Raw genomic sequence first — 23,024 nt, 5'->3', positions numbered from 1 at the left:
GGAACAGACCAGATGAAGCTACTATGAGAAAAGCAGAGGGAGCAGAACATTAGAGATTGAACTAACAGATTCTGCTGAGTGGGGGAATTGAGATAGAATGAAGCAGAATGATGAAATAGGGGTCCTTATGTCCTCCAGAAGTCTAAGCCTATAGCAGCATAACTACAGAGATAACTCAGGATAACCTGAACCCCTCTAAAAGACCACATATCCGAGTGCTCTATGATTTATTGGAAAAATCGTATCTGTCTTGTTCAGACTTTCATGTAAAGATCATATAAGATCATATGGATTTGGTTCACTTCAGGCTGCAATGTGAACGTAGCCAAAGATGATCCTGTGTGAACTTTTTCTTTATCCATTGAATTCCTACTCTGCTGTTGAGCCTTACCAGAAAATGCAATAGATGTAGATTGTTTTTTCACATCCTTCATAACTGAGAACACATTAAGCTTTATTATGCTCTGTGGTGTTTCTGAATACATCAGTGATAGTATGGCTGCAGGACATCCTGGAAAGCGAGTAATTTTGTTGCAATGGTGCATCAGATATTTTTAATACACTTTGCATGAAACTCTGACCACAAAACACGTCATCATTCAGAAACTGGGCGTTTCTGTGTTTGCAGAAGGAACTTCCCTTCCCTGCAAAGACATGGCTGTAAGGTCATCTTTGTGTGTCTGTCTGTGTCTCAAAGAGTTTTTAGAGGGGGAAGAAGATGCTTAACTGTGAATGAGCAGCTTCCATCTCTTTGAGATCTCTTAGATCGACGTGTGAAAAAGGTTGAACCGATGTACGCTGATCAGCGTAGCCTCAAACTACAGATGACGCTGTGTGGAACAGTGCCAACAGCTGGTTCTAATACCGCTCCCAGAGTGAATCACTCACACTTCCTCTTTCTGCTCTCAGATCATCGCTTCCCTTTCTGATATTCATATATCATCTGACCTATTTTACTCACCCTATGTTCTGCTTACAAAACCGTCTGTTTGTTTCCAGCAGGCCGCCTGTTTACTAACCCCACTCACCCTGCTCCTTGGGTAACAGCCGTCGCTGACGTTCCTACGCCCCGAAAGGCACAAATGTTCCCACGATGGAGCGCTCAATGAGTTTTTAGGTACATGAAGGTTTAAAATGACATGTGGGTTTCAAACCTGAGTGGCAGCAAAGGAGGGCGGAGGTCTGGCATGTAGAGGGGCTCGCAGTTGGTGCAGTGTTTGTGCTCGTTAGGGGGGGAGGAAAGGGAGAGAGAGACACAATGGGAGTAAATGGAGAGGAAAGTTTTAGGGGGAGAGGAAGGAAGGCAGAGGTGAAAGGCAGAGAGACAGCGAGCATTAGAGGAAGGAAGAGGTAGAGAGAGGGCGATGAAAACTAGCAGAGGAAAGCTGCCCCCCCCCCCCCCCCCCCCTTCATGGGCTTTAGGTACGGTCCGTAGTGAATAACCTCTGGGTAAATTAGCAGTGAGAATTCATAGCAGTCTAGAACTAACTGACCTCCTTATTATACTTTCAAATGCCAGAACTATTACTACATGTCCTGACTTTTCCCAATTGCTCATGTTAGGAAGGGAAACTTCAGTTCTTCAGTGATAGAGTCAAAGTAGCTGTTAATGTGTTGAGCAAAGGATGCATGGTTTAAAACAGGACTGAAACGATCAATCGGATTGATCAACTAACCTGCTTATCGAATAATGGCTAACTGGAGTATACAGACTTAACACATGACATCAGTTAAAACAGCAACGCACTAATTAGGGCCAAATTGTATAAAGATTTAAAGTTCAAATAGAAAAACTTTACTTATAGTTTCTCATTTGATAGTATGTACAAAATTAAATGCATTACAAGTGAAATAATGTCCAGCATTTTTTTTTTTTTTATAGCGTAAAATAATTCACTAAGATATCAGACAACCCAAAATTTCTCATCCGGTCATGTGACCCACTGAGGCGCAGTTTAGTCAGGAAGTAGTCATTTTACATGGCGAGTCAAAAGTTATTCACCTTTGTGATTGAGTTTTTATCCTTTAACGAGGACAAATGCAAAGCAATCAGAGTTTTAGTGGTTTTATGTTTTTCTTTACTTCTGGTTGTGGGCTTCCTTCTGTGGTGATTTCTAATGCTACGCTCACCCCTAAAGCAGCAGCAGTCAGCAAAAACGCCCGTGCTGCTTCATTTTTGATGCTTGCACAAGTTTAGTTCTTATGTGCGACTGAAGCATCTTTGCTGCTCTGGCTGCATGGTCCAAAAGTGGGTCCGATGCACCCTGGATGGAGCTACCTTATCCTATCTTTGCCTGTAACAATGGCAGCTATATTTGCTGTGGTCAGTGGGTAAAAAGTAGTTTTAATGTTTTTAAGAGAGAAAGTTTGCCTGAAAACTTCATCTGTTCAGTCAGTTCATCCAGATTACCATCCTGCCGTCAAATGTTATTTCTCTGTCAGAGCAGCTCAAACCCCTACATACCGGCGGGGCTCTGTCACTAGGAATCCCATTCAACAGCATCCTGGTCGCCTCTTTACGGTTTTCTGCTGCTGTTTGCCGCGGCTGCAGGTAGATCTTAACGTTTTTTCACGTACGTAATGAAAACTGCAGCCACCAGAATAAAAAAAGCAAATGTATTTTTTTGGCAGGTTTCGACATTTTAAGGTTAATTTAGACATTAATAAAATGTTTCAGAGGAGTGATCACAGCGATCTGCATGAGCAGCGCTGTGTCTATCTCTCTGCCAGCTTCGTAATCAGCTCCTAAGATTGGTTGATGTGGCACGTCGAGCAGTGAAAGTAAAATTTTTCCAAGTCCAGAGCAGTTTTTCAACAGCATCCCGTGCATCAGAGACCAGAAGCACGCAGCACAAATATGGGTCAATTGGAACAGAAGCGTACTGATGACATCACCACACACTTTGCTTGTCTGGAGCTGCATTTCACCTCCTGTTATTAATAGTCTCTAGATAATAATAAATTCTTACCTTTTTCATTTAGTGGGGGAATAATAATTAACAGAGTCAGATAAACACAAATCAAATGAACATTTTGCCTTCACACACGGCTATGCAGAGAGAGGGCTGCTGCAGACGGGCTAACTTTAGCCCTGGCTGCCATTACCCTCGGAGGTCTGCTGGTTGCCGTGGTCTGCTAAACTTCGGAACTTTTTTTAAAATTGTGGACCATATAGTGACGCTTAAAAGAATAATGTTCTCGCCTCAAATTATCTTAAAACATACTTTTATTGAACAACAGCAATAGAAAAGAGAACTTTTAACTAAATGCTCTGAGCTCTGTGAGCGCTCCATTGGAATCTGCTGCTGCTGCAGTGCATGCTGGGACAGCTGTCAGTCTCAAGAATGGACACGTCTGCTCTGATGCATGCTGGGTAAAGAGGCAGGGGCGAGAACAACAACCGGGGACTTTGTCCATTCTCGGTCTGCTGTTCTCTTGAACTGCAACAGTACTAGTGCTGAGGCTGATGACATTTCACGAGTACACAAGAACGCACAAGTACACCTATTGAGAAACTGCCTTAATCTGGTAAACACAAATTAGAAAGAAAAAACATGTCTAATATAATATCTTCAAAAAAAATATTAAGAAATACTTTTGGAAATTTGAAAATCTAGGAATAGGAAATAGGAAATTTTCAAGAACAAAATATAAAAAATAAACCTGTTTTTTATTTGTTACATTAAAAAAACTCTAAAATAACAACAACAACAATAACTAAAATCTAACAAATTCGAGATTTTTAATAAAAGTTTTTCAGAGTTTTGTTCCTGAATTGCATTTTTTGTCCTTTGCTTGAAACAATAATGGAACAAAGTTAACTCCATAAAAAGTTGCAGATCAAGCCTAGGAAAGAGAAAATTAATTATAGCTAGTTAGATGAAGTCTGGAACTCCCAGATCCAATCCGAGCGACACTCTGATGCTCTGCTTTGCCTCACTCAGATGAACTAGTTAAAAAAGAGGCTTTGAAATAGCCTCATTCCTGCAATCGGTTAGCAGAGAAAAGTCAATAAGTCATGTAGTCCATCAGGGCACCAAGTACACAGACTGTAGGTAAATAACAAGCAGGGCTGCAGAGGAAGGTGGAAGCTGAGGGATTTAAATCCACAAAGTTAAACCCTTCCAGGCAGAAACAAGTATTGCTAATTATCATTATTTGAAATATACTGCAGTAACCTTTCCTACCGTGTTACCTCATTCTGCCATCTTCTATGCTCATGTGAATAAAGCCAGCGGAAGCATGTTTCTTAATTTCCTCGTGCGCAGCCTACCACAGTGCGTGTGATTTGCAGCAGGCTGGTGTCTGAGATTCACAAAGCTGTCTCCAATTAAATCTGGCAGAGAGCCGTTTTACCCCGTGCCTCAGCATCGTCTTCATCTGCGGCTCGGCACAGAGGAAGACTCCTAAAGTTTGAGTCAGCTGTGGAGGCTGGGAGCAGACACCACTGAGTCTGACTGGACAGGAAGAACATTCATTCATCACGGTCAGGCCTCGCTGTAATCCTTCGCCGTTATGGGGACAGCATCCTCTGCTTGGGGACGCGATGGACTTAGGGGTCAGACGGCCTTCTCCAAGTTATTTCTCAGTCAGTACCAAAGGGAGATGAATGTGTGAGAGCTTTTCAGCAGCTCTCTCACATTCAGATTACAGATCAAAGAAAACTGGCAATGAACATCAAATGGAAGAAATGCAGGCGTTTTATTGAGCTGAAGGCATGGCTGCTTGATGCGGTAACCAGTCTTCCAACACCAAATAAATCAAAACAGGACGTAACTCCATTAAAGCTACAGATTGCCTGTTTCTCAAGTCAGAGGAACACGAGTATGGACTGCCAAGTATGTTCTTGAGAAGAAAGCAGGAAAGTATGGATTTGGTGAGAACGGGAGCACGCAGCATAAATATGGGTCAATAGGAACAGAAGCGTACTGATGACGTCACCAAACGCTCGGCTCGTCTGGAGCTGCATTTCACCTCCTGTTAATAATAGTCTCTAGATAATAATCAATTCTGAGTTTTTCATTTAGTGAGGGAATAATAATGAACACAGTCAGATAAACAAAAATCAAATTAACATTTTGCGAAATAAAACAAAAATATTGCAATCATAGCCAGCGGTCCTTCACACACGGCTATGCAGAGAGAGGGCTGCTGCAGACGGGCTAGGATTAGCGCTGCCTACGGTTAGCCTCGGAGCTCCGCTGGTTGCCGTGGTCCTCTCAAATTCAAAACTTTTTTTTAAAATCCCGCATTAAATTGGTAAATTGGCCATATAGTGACGCTTAAAGTATAATGTTCTCGCCTTAAATCGGAGGTCTTCAACAGGGGGTCCACAGAGGTACTGCATGGGGTTTGCAAAAGTTTTGGTTGATTAGACCTTTTTTTAATATTCCCCTCTGTCTTTAAATCCACATTAACATGAACTCAACACACTGTAGTAAACAGATAAATGGAGGCAGAAGATGTCTTTCAATCATCAATGCACACATTCAGCGACACACAGGAGCTCTTTCGAGCTGGGCACCGTTTCATTCACAACACCTGTCCCATCAACCAGGAATCAGAAATACGTTAATAATCCCAGGGAGGAATTACTTTCATTACATGACTCCATCTGTAATAGAGTGACTATAGGACCAGTTTGGGGGTCCTTGGCCTGGAAACCATTGAAAACCTCTGCCTTAAATTATCTAAAAAAGTACTTTTATAGAATAACAGCAACAGAAAAGAGAACTTTTAGCTAGAAAATGGGAAAATACAAATTTCAACCAAAGTGGCTGGAAAACGAGGAATTCGGGACATTTATATATGCATATATATGTATATATATGTTTAAATTAGTGCTGTCAAAATTATCGCGTTATTATCGCGTTAACGCAAGGCCATTTTAACGGCGATAATTTTTTTAACGTGAGATTAACGCTATGTGGTTTTATGGTACAATTTTCCAAGTACATCCCGCTGCAGCCTGCGGGAAGGCGGGGCTATTTTCCCCCAGTCTATGCATTTTCCATAGGCTTCGAGAGCGGAGCTCCTCAAGGAAAAAAGACGCTCATACACTGGGTAGCGCTAGTGCCTTTTCTTTAAGCCCCACCACCAACAAACAAGTTGAGTGTCTGGTAACTAGTAGCAACCTGAAATACGCTGAGAAAACAGATTACTGAGGTGAAATGGGATCTGCTACGGCACTCTTGCTGTCTGTGTACGCCACAGGTCGGTATCGTGTGTGTGTGTGTGGGTGGGTGTGTCTGTGTGTGGGTGGGTGCTTGTGTGTGTGTTCTCATTTTTGTTAAGAGGCTGAAAAGTAACTTTCTAGAGCATAGACTACCTCCATCTAGTGATGTCGGTCTATTGATTTTGATGTATTGATTGAAACTTGTTCATTATTATCTTGGTTAATTAACATCTAATGTTAACTGTACTACATTTTATAGCAGTAGGGTAAAATGCTTGTCTTTGTTCAAAAGACTGTATTAACTGTAAAGACTGTCTTTTACATCAGCCTGTTTTCAGGGCCTTTTTTTTGGCTACATATTTGTTATTTTTTGCTACATGCCTCCCCATCTTCTTGCCATATGTTTCTATGGCATAAATCAGTGTCTGTGACCTGTTTTCATTTAAAAAAAAGAACATTGTCACAAACCTAGCCTGTATGTATTTTTTGTATGTCATCGACAGTATTTAAATGAAAATTTGCGATTAAAATGCGATTAATCGCGAGTTAACTCAGGCATTGATGCGATTAATCGCGATTAAAAAAATTTAATCGATTGACAGCACTAGTTTAAATATATATATATATATATATGTGTGTATATATATATATATATATATATATATGTATATATATCTATGTGTATATATATATATATATGTATATATATATCTATGTGTATATATATATATATATATGTATATATCTATATGTATATATATATATATATATATATATCATATCGTTCCTGTATAACCCTGTAATGGTTTTGTCCAGCGCATTTCATTTGAACAAGGTTGAATGTCATCTCAAATCTATTCTGTGATGAGGCAGATTCGCTGGATTTTAATGAGCATAACAGCTTTGGAAACTGTTTTTTAAACAAATTTACCTCATTTGCAAGGATGCATTAAAAAAAAAGCCCCATAAAAACATGAGTGCTTACAGGTAGGGGAACACCCGCCCCGCCCTGCCAGCAGACAGAGAGAGAAACCTTTGAAAGCTTCTGTTTATCAGAAGCGGCCGATGGCTGCAGGTGGATCAGAGCAACGTCTGCCGGGGTCAGTCTGCTGGTTTGCATATTAGAGGCAGATATGAACGTCCCCTCCCAATATGGAGAAAGGATAGAAAGAAATGAGTGGCCTTAGTTAGCAAAACGGCCAAACAGAAAGACGATATGGGGGCAGCAGAGAATAAAATAAACAATCCTGATAAGAGGTAAGTGATATATAAAAAAAAAAGTGTTTTCCTCTGTCCTTATAGACGGATATTTTAACTCTAGAAGTTTCCATCTTATTTTATTATTATTTGTAATCAACTTAAAATGACCATAGAGTTGTTTAACTGGTGTTCGCCTATTATTTTTAACATCATTTTCAGATTTTTACAAACATTTCCTGTCATTTTATTGAGTCAGAAATTTAGCGGAGTGATATGAATCCCCGACAACACAAGAAGGATAACGATTGTGCTGCTGGACGACCTTTCTACATCTGTTACTAGTTTTAGGTGATGTTTTCTTTTTGTTTTGCTTTTCCACATCTCAGTGCAGGGATCCTTCAGTAAAACAGAGCAGCTGTGACTGTTGGAAATGCACACATGAAGCGTTCGGATTCAATCTGGGAAGCCTCCACCACGCCGCTGATGAGGAGGTGTTCAACTTAGACACAGAGGTTTCTAAATGCTGTCATCCCTGATGGCCTTAAGTGGAAAAAAAATCGCATTGAGGAAGGGATTGGTTTCCTAGAAATATAGACGATAGATGTAAGAACGAATTTCCTCCTATTGAACTTCTTCACATTTAGTCACATTAAATAATCTGGCTTCATGGCGTTTTGCTTCATTGCTAAGGGGGGGAGCAACACTGTCTAGTGAATGATAGTAAAATGGAAGGAAAGAGATGCGATGACGTTCTGCGTTCTGACCTGTTTATTCAACACTTTGCAGAACTTTGGCTCAGATTACAGCTGCAGTTATCAGTTCAATCTGCCATGTTTACACATTTAGAGAGTCTTCTCTTGCAAATAGCTCAAGTTCAAGGGGCTTGATTGAGCAGCTGCTATGAAACACATCAATACTAGAATGATCTAGGCTCTGAACTTTGACTAGGCCCTTTAAACACATAAACAGGCTTTGGTTTAACTCTATCTGGATCTCCTCTGCCCGGCTTCCTCTGCTGCTGTATTTCTTGGGTTTTCTAATGTTCTCTAAGCTAACTATGGATCAAGTTATTGAATTTATTTATTTATTTCTTTTTTTTTCTCTCTCTAATACAAGAACTTTTTCTTAATAAAGAAAAAGTCACTGGTGGCTTTTTTTGAGCTTTTATTTTTATTCAACTTGTCAGTCGCTAAAGAACAACCAGTTAAGTAACTTTAGGCCAATTTTTGCACTGAAATTTAATTTAAAAAAGAACAAATGACTACATCTACTGTACTTATGTAAAACCTAATTATATTTTTCGCCCACTTCACAATTCTTTGTGTTTTTTTTTTCACAAAATATGTGCACAAAATAAATAAATTATTATAATTATAAGATACTCTAATAAGATGCATTGTTTGATCAAAGAACAAATCCTTAAAAGCAAGAAGAATGAATGCTGGACTGGATCTGACAGGCAAAAAGTAGTTTTAACTAATACCAAAAAATAAAGAATACAAAAATCAACAACTTTAACCAATCTTTCTTTTAAATCGACCAGGAGAGAGTCAACATTCCTCCCTTTGAGCTAGTTATTAGGCCCGAGCAGCGAAGGCTGCAAGAGCCTATTGTATTTCGAAAGTTTCTTATTATTATTATTATTGCGGTTCTTTTGGCATTTCGAACGCATTTTACGGGGACTTCGCATATTCAAAAACTCAGGAAAACGTGGCAGTAAATTGTCCCCCGCGTGAAATAGCCGGTCTATAATGGAATCCAAAATGGCCGCCCCCAAATTACGCCACAGCGCCCCCTAACGTGAGTTGGGGGAAACTGTAAGTCACAGAGATTTGAACTTTGGCACACCGGTAGATCTCATCAAATCATGAAAAAAAGTCTCTTGGAGGTATGCCCTAAAACCCACAGGAAGTCAGCCATTTTGGATTATGCAGTTAAGGCATTGGAGATTAAAAGTTATCAAAGGTTTTCGTTTTTGAGCATGTTTAAGGGGTCCCCAGGGGCCCCGAAGTTAGGGTACTTTTGAAGAATTTCAAAGTGGAATAACTTTTACAAAAAAAGTTCAAATCAAACCATGTTTGGCAGTAAGAAGCCCCTTTGCGTGCTTGACCATACTGGATGGTCAAATGATGACATCATCTAAGCCCCGCCCCCTTAGGGAAGAAAGTCGCTTTTTTTACTTGGGAGGGTCCCTTTCAGTCATTTTAAACACCAGCACCTTGAAACTTTGTCAGATGATAGAAAACATGTTGGTCTAACTTCGTTTAAAGCACAGAGAGTCTGAGTTAAATGGTGTTGCCGTGGCGCCATGGCGAAGTGAGGTGTTTCGCCATGAAAATACGATTGGCTCTCATTTCCTCATTAATAATCAGATCTGCACCAAAATCACAAGAGATGATCCTAGTCCAACTCCAAACAGGAATCCAGAGCAATATTTTGTGGGCGGGGCTTAATTTTCCCACAGCGCCCCCTAGAAATAACAAACTTCAGACAACCAGCCCCAAGCCGTTTTTAGTCCAAGAATATTGAAACTTTGAACACAGTTGCATCTCATCAGGCCCTAACTAAAAGCCTCTTGGACCCATGGTCTAAACTCCACCGGAAGTCGGCCATTTTGAATTACATTTTACTCTGTTGTGAAATCACGGACCTCTTTTCAAAAAATTGTATAAAATCAGCCTTTTAACCAAATGAGCTAAAACTTTCAAAATAAATTCTTTACAAAGCCTGCTGTAAGCTGGTTACAATAGCAAAGCGCTTCTTTAAAGTCCGTCACTCTGATTTTTCAAAAGTTTGCGTTCTCGCCTAATAGTTGGTCAAGTGGACAGATAATGCCAGGAAATAATTCAGCCCCTAGCCATGCTTGTTCCTAGGATAATGAAACTTGGCACACATCTGTATGAGCTCTCTACCTACAAAAAGTTTCATTGGAGCCATGGTCTAAACCTCTCATGAAGTCGGCCATTTTGAATCAAACGGCACCCTTATGAAAATAGAATCACTATGTCAAAATATTTCTAAAAAAATCAGTCGTTTTCCCAAAAGAGCTAGGACTTTTGGAATATATTCCTCTAATCGCTACTTGTTTGATGGTAAACACAGCATAGCTCTTCTTAAAAGTCCGTCACTCTGATTTTTCAAAAGTTTGTGTTAACAGTAAATTGTTGTATCTCAAAAAGTTTTATAGCAATCCTAGCCAAATTTGGAACGGTTATTTATCCTTTGATTATAGAAAAGACTGCCAAGTTTGGCGTGAATCTATGGATGTTTGAGCATCTTATGGGGTTATCAACTGCCGCAGTATATGGCATTCAAGTTTAAAGATTTTTCTTTCTTTAAATTATTTAATAAATCATCTAAAAAAAATCTAGGACATGCAAGATGTGTTTCTTGACATTTGTGATTTTTTTCGTGATTTTATTGCAAACTATGGATTTTTAATGATTTTTTTTGTTTTGAGTAGAGTCGGCCATTTTGAATTACATTTCACCCTGTTGTGAAATCACGGACCTTTTTTCAAAAAATTGTATAAAATCAGCCTTTTATCCAAATGAGCTAATACGTTCAAAATACGTTCTTTACAAAGCCTGCTGTAAGCTGGTTACAATAGCAAAGCGCTTCTTTAAAGTCTGTCACTCTGATTTTTCAAAAGTTTGTGTTAGCAGGAAATTGTTGTATCTCAAAAAGTTTTATAGCAATCCTAGCCAAATTTGGAACAGTTATTTATCATTTGATTATAGAAAAGACTGCCAAGTTTGGCGTGAATCTATGAATGTTTGAGCATCTTATGGGGTTTTCAACTGCTGCAGTATAAGGCATTCACGTTTAAAGATTTTTCTTTCTTTAAATTAGTTAATAAATCATCTAAAAAAAATCTAGGACATGCAAGATGTGTTCCTTGACATTTGTGATTTTTTTCGGGATTTTATTGCAAACTATGAATTTTTTATAATTTTTTTTGCTTTGAGTAGAGTCGGCCATTTTGAATTACATTTTACCCTGTTGTGAAATCGAAGTGTTGGTCCACAACCAACAAGAAATGGGCCATTTTGGATCAAAGATACCATTTTCTTTTTTTAGGTCATGACATATATGAGTGAAGGGCTCTTGGTTTTTTTTAGGTTGAGACTTCAAATTAACTTTACATGGACTACAGTCATAGCAAATTGAAAGTTATCAAAATTATTATTCTACATGGGAGCATGTGGGCGTGGCTAAGCATCAAACTGTTAACTCCAGTCATACAAAGCCATGCTTTTAGGAGGAGAAGGATGATGAGGATGAGAAACAAACAACAGTAGGAGATGCAGTGAGAGCAGCAGCAGGAAGAAGAATATGAAGAGAAGGAGCACAGGGGGAGGAGGATGATTAGGATGAGATACAGCAGAAGGAGAATGGAGGAGGATTAAATGAAGCAGGATAAGGAGGATGAAGAGGATCAGGAGAAGCAGCAGCAGGCAGGGGAGGAAGAGAAAAAGCAGCAGCAGGATGAGGAGAAGGAGATGCAGCAAGAGCGACAGCAGGATGAGGAGAAGGAGATGCAGCAAGAGCGACAGCAGGAGGAGGAGAAGGAGACACAGCAAGATAAGCAGAAGCAGGAGGATGATGAGGAGAAGCTGCATTAGCAGGAGGATGAGGAAGATGAGGACAAGCTGCAGGAGGAGGAGGATGAGAAACAGTGGCAGCAGCAGAACGAGAAGGAGGGGGAGGATGATGAGAAGCAGCAGCAGGCATAGGCTGAAGAGCAGGAGCATAGGCTGGGAAGGAGCGTGGAGCTGGAGGTCGCTTGGTTCCCGCGGTCGCAACATACCAGGCGGTGCGAGCTGCGAGGGCCGCCCAATGCCACTTGTGGCTTTAGTTGAATTTAAATTTGATTGATCCTATAAATGTTATTCAATCGTTGGATGTTATTAATTATTAATTAACAATTAAACTTAAAAAAAAACATTAATAAAAATTATTCATAAGTTGATTATTTGTTTATATCCCTTAATGAAACTTTTCAGGCCTTCACAGAAGAGTTCTATACTGTGATTGTAATGGGAAATATTTCATAGGGTGTACACCTTGGTTTATCACATCTTTAGGCTTTATGTGGCGTAGGGAGGTCTGGGGTATCCTCCCCTTTAAAATGTTGAAATTTAGACTCTGAAATGCTATTTCCTGCTTTTTGAGGTGGAATACAGAAGGGGTGTCAATAATATTCATTTTGTATCGATGCATCGATCCAAGAACTGACGATCCGATGCATCGACTCATCCAAAAGAGTATCGATTCAGTTTTTTTTTTCCTCCAGTCTATTTTATCCACTTGCTCCTGGATGTAATTCTGACTCCCATGCTGCGGTGGCGCTAAACCTATTTTGCCCTCCTACCTCGTTCTTTTAGCCACTACCCTCTTTCCGCTTGCACACACACACTCGCATAAACAGAAGGCAAGACAGACATGGTCGGGGAAAAAGAAGATGGTGTATTCTGGAGTATCGAAAATAATCGGATTGTTGGGTCAGGAAATTGATACTGAATCGAATCGCTATGATGGCTGTGAATGCAGCTAACTTTTTGCTCTTCTTTTGTGCTGACTATGGGAAGTATGAGTGCTTGACTAGAGGTGGAAATTTCATAAGGAAGACATGAGATCATTTTCAGGTACAATATTATGTTTCTTAGGTTAATTCAAACAATCAGATAGTGTAATGATACTTTCACACCACGATTTCAGCAGCAAAAAAAGCTTCTGCTTCATTTTTGATGCTTGTACACATTAAGGTAAGATGCACATCATGATCATCTTTGACGTCCAGTAAAGTGTGTCCAGATTCTTCTGTGTTCTATGCCAGAGAGCGGCTTTGCTATATTTGCTCTGATCAGTGGGTAAAAAGTAATTTTAATAGGTTTTTGATTGAGAAAGTCCACCTTAAAACCTTGTCTGTGCAGTCAGTTCATAAAGATTATGATCCTATTTTAAAATATTTAATTTTTGGAGCTGATCAGACCCCCACATACCGACAGTGCTCTGTCACTTGAATTCCAGTAGCTTCCTCAGGTCAGGGGTTTTCCTCTACTGTTGGTGGCAACCGGAAGTAGATGTTAGCGTTTTTCTAGGTATGTGGTCCAAACTGCAGGCATCAGGATAATAAAAGTGAAAATATTTTGCCGGCAGCTTTTGACATTTTAAGTTAATTTAGGCATTAATAAACGGTTTCCTGTGTCTGTCTCCCTGCCAGCTCCCAGATCAGCGTCTCTGATTGGTTGATGTGACGCGTCAAGCAGTAAAAATGAAATTTTCCAACTCCAACATCTGATGCTTGTGAAATTTTTAACATTTGAGCAAACTTTCCAGGGGAAAATTAGAGCATAAAAATGCTGTACATCCCAAAAACAGGTAGTACAATTCCTAATATTTTTAGTAAAGGATATATGCATATATCCCATATGCCCATATGCATTGCTAGCTAAAAATCTGATAGGAACTGCTGTTCTGATGGCGACAGGAAGCAGTTTTCATTCAGGTCCATCAAGAGTAAATTAACGCAGTAAAAATGCATGCTACACAGAGTGACATTTTTATATGAAAAAGAGTTTAGACCACCTTTTTTTATTTGCACAACTTGGAGTATCGCATAAAATCTCAGAAATATTGGGCCGTTTCTCAATATGTGTACTTGTGCGTTCTCATGTCCTCATGTGCTCGTGAAACGTCATCATCCTCAGCCCTAGCACTGTTCCAATTCACAAGAACAAGAAGACAGAGAATGGACAAAGTCCCCGGATGTTGTTCTCACCCCTCCCTCTTTACCCAGCATGCATCAGAGCAGACTTGTCCGTTAAAAGTTCTCTTTTCTGTTTCTGTTGCTCAATAAAAGTACATTTTAACATAATTTGAGGCAAGAATATTATACTTTTAAACATCACTATATGGTCCATTTACCAATTTAATGCGTAATTTAAAAAAAAGTTCCGATGTTGAGAGGACCGCGGCAACCAGTGGAGCCAGGGCTAACTGCAGCCCGTCTGCAGCAGCCCTCTCTTTGCATAGCCGTGTGTGAAGGACCGCTGGCTATGATGGCAATATTTTTATTTTGCTTGGCTAAATATTAATTTGAATTGTGTTTATCTGACTGTGTTCATTATTATTCCCCCACTAAATGAAAAAGTCGGAATTTATTATTATCTAGAGACTATTAATAACAGGAGGTGAAATGCAGCTCCAGACGAGCAGAAGATGTCGTGATTTTATCAGTACGCTTCTGTTCCAATTGACCCATATCTATGCTGTATGCTCCCGTTCTTCCCAAGCCCAGACTTAAGAAACGGCCTTGGTTTGATCCAACCTTACTAGCTAGTTATTTCTGTTGACCTGACAGACTTTTGGGTGCATAGAGCAGCTGTTCTGACTCATCACGGTTTCACTTTCTCCTTTTTCACCTGACTGCCCATCTGGTCCACTTCGCTGACCCTTTCCCTGCTTTTTCCCCATGTTTTTCGCTCTCATGTTGTGTCATTTCTCTTTCTTTCTGACTGGATCTCAAGAGAAAATGAAATTAGGAGACGGCTCGGTGGATGAAGGATTACATCACAGACCGTTTGCTCTGTCAAACGATGGTGTAATGTCTGGCTTCGTGCTAGAGAACGAGTCCCTGTTTGATATAATCAATGTCTGATGCTCATGTTGTTAAAAACTGGTTGTGACTTTAGCTGTTTCTTTGTTTCCACCAGGGTCGCCATGTCAAGACTGGTCAACTGGCAGCTATCAAAGTCATGGAGGTCACCGAGGTAAAGGCTTTTCCAGCAGATCCTCTTCTTATCTTTGCACTATCAGAGCGTTCAAATGTTTAGTCTTTATTATCCCTGATCAACAGGAATGAGGCCAATCTGGATCTGGCTTTCTAAACTTTTCTGCACCCAGATGCATAACAGGAAGGTTTAGATCTAAAACAACTAGATTGTCCGTTTTTACGGAGCAAAAACCTCCTACCAGCTGTCAGGCAATGTGGTTTACAATAGGACCAAACTTATGGAGTGAATTCTGCTCCATTATTGTTGCAAGCAAAGAACATGTTTTGTAAATGAAAAAAAAATGCAATCCAGAAATAATCCAGAAATAAAACTTTGTAAAAATTCTTAATTAAAAAAAAAATAAAAAAATTTTGGTATAACTTTTTTGACTGCTCAGATTATATTTTATGAAAACTATTTTCTTTTCCAATTTTTTTCATCAGACTTTTTAAAAGTCGTAGGGAAATCATATTTAAATGTCAAATCATTGTCTTAAACATGTATATAAATGTAATATTTATTGGATGATATTGTCCAAAAATTTAGAAAATTTTGATTTAGAAAAATAATCTTGTCTTAAAATCTGTTTTTTTTATTTTTTTTATTTTGCAGGCCCGTTAGTTACGTCAGCCTGAATACCTAAATTTAACCAATCCGGTCATCTGTCAATCAGATTTTTCGGTCATAGCATCTTGATTCATATGTCGCAGCTAATATATGTAACGGTTGAAATGAGAATCCTTTCCTTTCCCATTGAGTTCCGTCCCAGTGTTCACGGGGATGGACTCTGCGTCTTCAGCAGGCGTAGAGCTAACAGAACTGGCAGCGTTGCGAGGCAAGGGCTCAAACATGTACGGCTGGAAGCCTTCTACAACAAACCAAGCTTCTGCCGCCCTGGCGTCCTCTTCCACAACATCTTCATCCCCGCTTTCCTCCTCTAAATAAAAAATGTATGATGGAGGAGACTCATCTACAACCTCCGACACTAAACTCTCCTCCTCTTCCATGTTTCCTCTGTCCATAGCGTTCCTTGACAGTGTCGTTTCTAAGTCACCAATTTAGTGCTACTTGGTCCCAATGGAATTTCCCATTGGGAACCTACTAGCACTAAGTTGCTAACTGGTTAGCGAGATGCTTCAGATAAACCGTCTACAACCAAAATGCTTGGGAACCTTCTGCTTCAACAATCCCGCCCCCTTGATAAACGACCAATCACATTCACTCTATTCAGTCTTGTAAAGTCTTGCACCAATCGGGGGAATTCGGAAATGCAACGGTTGGAACAGCCGCTTCGCTATAACACAGATATATCCCCACCCCTTCCGCAGACACTCTGCTGCACCTCTCCAAAATTGTAGCTGACTGCAGACAGGATTGATCAAATCTTCATCCGCTCTACACTATTCACATTTCCTGTTTGGTACCTTACTGGCTTGTTTTGTTTGTATGACCGCCATTGTTGAAAACGACTCGTGAAGATGAACCAGCTAGAAGAGCGAGGTGCACAAGAACGCTGGGATCCTTTTTCCACCTGGATCCCCGCTCTTCTTCCCCGTCATGTCCCTCCGTTGTCGCCAGAGCATGTGAGTGGAGCGGAGCGCAATTCCCGCTCCCCTCTCAGGAGGATGTTTGCTCATTCGCTCCGCCACTCAAAGTTGCGCCAGGACGCTCCACTCAAAATCTGCTCCGCTTACCTTAATTTCCTTACCGCTCCAGCAAAATCGCTACAAGCTGGCTCAAATTTTCAGGAGAAGGCATTTTCTGACATTTTTCCATCATGTAATGATGCCAGGGCCCTGGGACACACGGCGTTTGATTTAATGATGTGACCGATTCATGTTTATTGTCTTATTTATCTGGCTGTTAAATTATCCCACTGTTTCTAGACTACATTAAAAAAGGACACTTCGCATCCCATTGCAAATGAGATAATAGCGTTTAATGCATGTATGCGATCCATTTTCAAAAACAGCCTCTTACCACAACCATCACTTTATGTAAACCCTCTCCATACTGTTAAAGTATAGTTAGTGTATATTTTAATAAATGATTTTATACAAATGTTATAATCCAACATTTTTAATTGACGTTGTGAGCGCACCTGAGTGAACTGGTGCGGAGCAAAATCCTCGCTCCGGCCTTTGAATTGAAAACCGCTTTGCGCTCCACCATATTTCTTCCACTCTGCTCCACGCTCCAATCACATGCTCTGGTTGTCAGACAAACTAGCCCTTTGCATTTTTCCACTTCCTCACCGCCTCGGCCGTATCCAGACCCACAGCTAGTTCCTGATTGTCCCTTTTGTGTTGTGGCGTGGAATAATATATCGCAGACCATGCTTCAATATTGGGCATAAATCAAAAATACCTGCGACAAGCTCAGTGCGACACACTGCTGCGGGAGGATAACCAGCCCTTAGCTGTACCCCCAAATGACCCAAATGGGAGGCCAGAACCAAGAGTCCAGTAAACCTCCTCCTAATGTCTCCAAACAGTCGTGTTCTCCTCTGCTTTCCCACTCTTTGAGTCCTCTTACGGTACGCTTAGGTCATTGAAGCGGTCTGAACTCTTAACAATCCACTCGGGAGCCTCTCATAACTCTCCTGTCAGAGTGCGCACATACAACACAGATCAAACCGGAACGTTCTTTCATATAGCACTTTACTGGACTAAATCAAATTACAAAAAACCAATCCTCTCCCTCCTCCTCTCCTCATGTATCTTTTTTTTCCCCACACAGAAGTAGTTTTTTATTAGATCTCTGCGATATTAAATCTCTGTTCACTTTAGAGTTTAAAAGCCACAGTGCCATGTTGTTGTTTTGGTATTATGAAATATTAATAACTTACTGTAGAGTAAATCAATTTGAGGATAGAAAAACCTCAAATAAAAGCTGTATCCGGGGGTTTGAGGGAGCTCATACGTTGGAACTAGATTATCAGCTACACCTTCATCACACGTCGTCATGTTGAAAGCTTTGATAAACTTCTGGCTTTATGTGGAATAAGTATGTTTTTTTTTCTCTAGGTTTGCTTAAGTGTTTCTTCTTGAAAGCATAATGCAGCAGCTTTAGAGGACTCTCACCTGTGAGACTGAAGCTTTTTTCTCTAACTAGTGTTTTAAACCAAACAGCTGTTAGAAAAGCTGTTTTTCTCTCCCATTAAAGTTTGACACAACTTGACCTGTAATAAGATATTTTCACAGCTTTAAGATGGCCTATCTTTGTATTTTTGCAGACTTATCGTTAGATAAGTTAATAAAAGTGAAATGATTTAGATCAGTAATAACTTCATGTGGGCACTGCAAAAACGATCTACAAATAAGTAAACATTCCTTAAGTTAAGTGTATTTACCCTTAATTTGAATAGGTAAATGAGATAATTTGCCAATGGAATGAGTATATTTGCTCTTAAAAGAAGATAATTGAATAATATGCAATTGAAATAAGACAATGCAATTGTGTTTTCTTATTTTACATCTAAATTGTCTTGTTCCATTGGCAAAATGTCTCTTTTATCTCCTCAATTCAAGAACAAATGCACTTATTTTAACAACAAATGACTTACCTACATTTACATTTTTTCCAGTGGAGTCCAGCGGACATTGAGCATCTGGAAGGTCATGAATTGATCCTATTAGATCATCTGGTTCTGGTTTTGGCTTAGACGCTCTACGTTTATTATCAGAGCCGTTTTACCGTCTCCATTTACCTGAGCAGGGCAGGTTACCTTTCCCGCAGAGAGCAGCTCACAGTAGCCACCAGTTAGCTTTATAAAAACAGTTTTACAGCAAGACAGACTGGAAATGGTGGTCTTGGTTTGTCAATATCAAATAGATGTTTAAGATTTCATGAAATTTTAACTCCTTTTAAAATCTGAGATTAGACTGATGCTACGTTAACACTTAAAGCAGCAGAGGCAGCAGAAGCAGCTAGTTTACATGCAAAGTCCTCTGAAACAGTTTATGAACGCCTAAATTAACTTAAAATGCCGAAACCTGTCGGCAAAATATGTTTGCTTTTATTATGCGGGTGCCTGCAGTTTTGATTCCGTACGTGAAGAATGCTAACATCCACCTGCAGTCGCCGTGAACAGTAGTGGAAAACCACGAAGAGGCGACTGGGCCAGAGGTTGCTGTCGAACAGGATTCCTAGTGACATCGTATGTTAGCTGCGATTCATATGTCGCAGCTAACATACGCAACGGTTGAAATTAGGAATAAGAATCATTTACTTTACCATTTACTTTACCAGTGTTTACTGGGATGGACATCTGTCTCTTCAGCAGGCGTAGAGCTAACAGAACTGGCAGCGTTGTGAGGCAAGGGCTCCAACATGTACGGCTGTAAGCTTTCTCCTTCACAGTGTCGTGGCTAAGTGCTACTTGGTCCCAATGTAATTTCCCATTGGGAACCTACTTGCTTTAAGTTGCTAACTGGTTAGCAAGATGCTTCTGACACACCGGCCACAACCAAACTTGATTGCGAACCTGCCACCACAACAATAAACGACCAATCACATTCACTTTTTTCACACGTATAAAGTCGGGCACCACGCGGGAGAATTCGGAAATGCAACAGTTGGAACAGTCGTTTCCCAGCGACTTTAAACAATGAAAAAAATATCTCCGTTTTGATACCTGGTTGGGTTTAGTGCTGGATAAAATTGATTCGATGCTATATCGTGATTTTCGGCTGCCTGACATAACACCGATCTTCCCTTTTGCTGTGTGCCGCAGCACCATTTTTGTAGTTGCGTCAGTCACAGTGGAAGAAATGGACAGACTGAAACCCCAAACAACATGGATTATGATGAACATGCACAAATACAGCACCTAAACATTTCATATTGATAGCTGCTTAAAATGTAGCAATATTTACTAACATTGAATTATCGTGATATGGTATTATGACTAGTGTTGCACCGATACAGATACCAATATCGGGTAGGGCCCCGATCCAGCACTGAAATGTTGGTATCAGTGAGTACCAACAAATATGGCACCAAAACCATTTTGAGAGCCAAAAGTTTATTCAACCATTGTCAATAAAAAATCAACCACAGGCAATAAAAAGTTCTACTGGATTCACTTTGTATTAGTCTTTTTCCTGCTTCCTAAAGGTAGGCAGCAGCTTGACAAAGCCATGATGGCAATTATTTTACATCAAGTAGTGCGCAGTTCTTCATATATACACACACATCAAGTTCAAACAGATGGTATCGGCATCGGCCAATACTGCACAGCCAGGTGTTGGGTATCTGGGCCAAAAAATGGCATTGGCGATACACTAATTGTGACCCAAGTTTAGTGAGACAAATGGTGTCGCAACACACATGGCAATACTCAGCCCTTGTGCTGAACTAAGGACATGATGCAGAAATTGGAAGTGTGAACTTGCACAGTTCAGTCCACATACATGCTGTCATCATCACTGACCAGTGGGACTTTTCCTGTGGACTTTTTGAGGATTTCTCTGCCACTCAGCTACAGACAATCTGTGGAAATGCCTGTCTATTATCTGTCATCACACACACAGACTCACACTTTCACATGCAGTCACTGGGGGTTTGTTCAGATAGCAACAAAAGCTGCCACTCTGCCTTATCTATTTTGAGACAGGAACTTTAAAACAACAAAAAAAGTCCAACTCCTCCAGCTCCGCTACTATTTATTCAACGCCCTCTTCTCATTACCCATCTTATCCTCCCTCCCTCCAACTAACAGCTAAGAGGTTTGTTAGGATAGAGAATATCTATGAGGAGAACATATCAATGTATGGATGGACCAAATGTTGACAAAATCATTTTTGGACCAAGGGCGTGTCAAAGTTTGCACAGAGCTCCTATTAATCCAGCTAGAAACCAGCAATCAGGCTCTAAATCTGGGTGTAGTGATGGACTCAGACCTGAACCTTCAGAGGTTCATAAAGACGGAAACAAAGTCGGTTCACCTGAATAACATCCCCAGGATTAACAGGGTTTATAGATGGTGCTAAAAGGTAGTAGATTGAATTAACTCAAATAAAGGCTGTTGAATTGTTGTTAAAGGTAACAAACAGAACTTGACTTGGTATATAATCTGACTTTCCCTTTAAAGCTATAAAGCAGGGGTCACCAATTAAAAATCATTGGGGTCCGAATAAAGAAAATCAACCACCAGTAAAGGTCTGGAGACATTTTTAATTATAATTTGTTACTTTAAACAGAATGTAACACTGTAATATATATATATATTTTTTTATGTATCCATTTTTTACATTGACTTTTAAAATAAAAAGATGTAAAAAAAAATTTGAACATTCTTCTATTTTAAAATCAAAAAGTGATTTTTGAACTAGAGAACAACAATCGTTCAGTTTGGTATATAGACTATTTCCTGATTCACATATTTTATAAAACCGTAACTGACCGTTTGTTTGTTTTTTCTTTATTGTTTCTGTCTTAATGTTGGCAGTGGGCTTTATGCTGCCCTGCAAGGCTTTAAACCTGGGTTTGAATGGAGACTAAGCCATTCTAAAGCACATATCAAGGATCTTTATTGTTGATTCTGTTCATGGTGGAGAATCCTGCTTCACAGCAGCAGGTTGAGGCAAATATACTCAAATTGTGTAGGGTCATCTTTGAGCACAACATTTCACTTTTTCACTAGTTCAACGTGCTTCTTCCAGCAGTCCACACTTTCTTTCACTTTTTCCTATCGTCTTTACCCATCGCGTGTAAGTGCGTTCAATTTGTCCATGAACGCTGTCCGGAGGCTATTGTCCTTGATAAGATGGATGTTAATCAACTGGCGCTATATTTCTGAACGCATCCACAGGTGTTAGCTGGTGGGGCGGAAGGGTTGCAGGAGTCGGCAGTTCTGGGCCCTTCGGCTATAACATACAGGGGAGTTTTGATAAGGGGGCATCCATAATCCTGGGGTTTCGAGTGTATCCCAGGAATTATGTCCCGACAGGACAAGACAGGTCCCCATTTCCTGGGTAGACAGGGAAATGCATTGAGAGACCAGCTGACCTGATTCAGTTGTTTGGTGTGGGTGATATGAAGAGAGGGCTCAGAAAAGACACAACAAAGCAGGGACAGAGCAGGGACATGCAGGAGCAGCAGGAAAATGCAACTGCCTCTGCCTAGAGCAGAACAATAAGTTTATTAACTCAGATGATTCAGTTGAATAGAAAAATCCAAATAAGTACACTTAATATTTTTGTCAAAGTAACATTAACATTTTAATGGAGTGGCTTATTCTGTAAACTGAACTTCTGATCAGGTGGATTCCTACAGTCAAATGTTTTTTTTAATTAGGAAAAAGCCTCTTGAACATAAGTCAAACATTCAATTTAGCAAGTATATTATCAATCAGGTATTAGCAATTAGCATGGAATTGATTTCATTATACAATCTTTAATTTTTTTAGGTTTTAACATTGAGCAATCCACGGCATTGCAATATTAAACTCTCCTCTTTAATCTAAAAGCAACCTCTATCGTGGTGTTGCTACATTAACCACACCTATCAACTAATCATCTAATGCAGAATTTTCTCATTAAGTTATTGAATTTATTGTTGGGTAAACTCTGAAAAGCAGGAGCATGTTACTGGTCTAACATGTTTGAGTTAGCAGAGATTTTATGACTCAGTCATCCAGTTCATAGTCATTCTAAAAAAATGAAAATTAAGAACAATCCATTGGACTTTGTTTCCAGGTTTGAAGACGTTTCGCTTCCCATCCAAGAAACTTTTTCAATAAAACTTGGAAACAAAGTCCAGTGGATAGTTTTTAATTTTCCTTTTTTGGAACAATTTTTAAGTTCGCTTTTAACATTTGGGTTCATAATGCTAAATGTCCAAGCATTCCAAAAAAGTTTTTAAAAAAA

General features: G+C 39.8%; 1 protein-coding gene across 4 annotated transcripts in view; it reads left to right on the top strand.

Moving 5' to 3' along the window:
- Window positions 1–23,024, top strand: part of si:zfos-2326c3.2 (misshapen-like kinase 1) — a 124,643-nt gene that overhangs the window by 16,858 nt on the left and 84,761 nt on the right. For all 4 annotated transcript variants that reach the window (XM_038295948.1, XM_038295950.1, XM_038295949.1 and 1 more), the window contains exon 3: window positions 15,094–15,150. In XM_038295948.1, the coding sequence (XP_038151876.1) occupies window positions 15,094–15,150 (57 nt within the window). The remainder of the gene's footprint in view (window positions 1–15,093; window positions 15,151–23,024) is intronic.

This window comes from Cyprinodon tularosa, unplaced genomic scaffold (assembly GCF_016077235.1).
Source record: "Cyprinodon tularosa strain WSP-4 unplaced genomic scaffold, ASM1607723v1 ctg363, whole genome shotgun sequence".
Taxonomy (NCBI): domain Eukaryota; kingdom Metazoa; phylum Chordata; class Actinopteri; order Cyprinodontiformes; family Cyprinodontidae; genus Cyprinodon; species Cyprinodon tularosa.
This window is presented reverse-complemented; position numbering and strand designations above follow the sequence as displayed.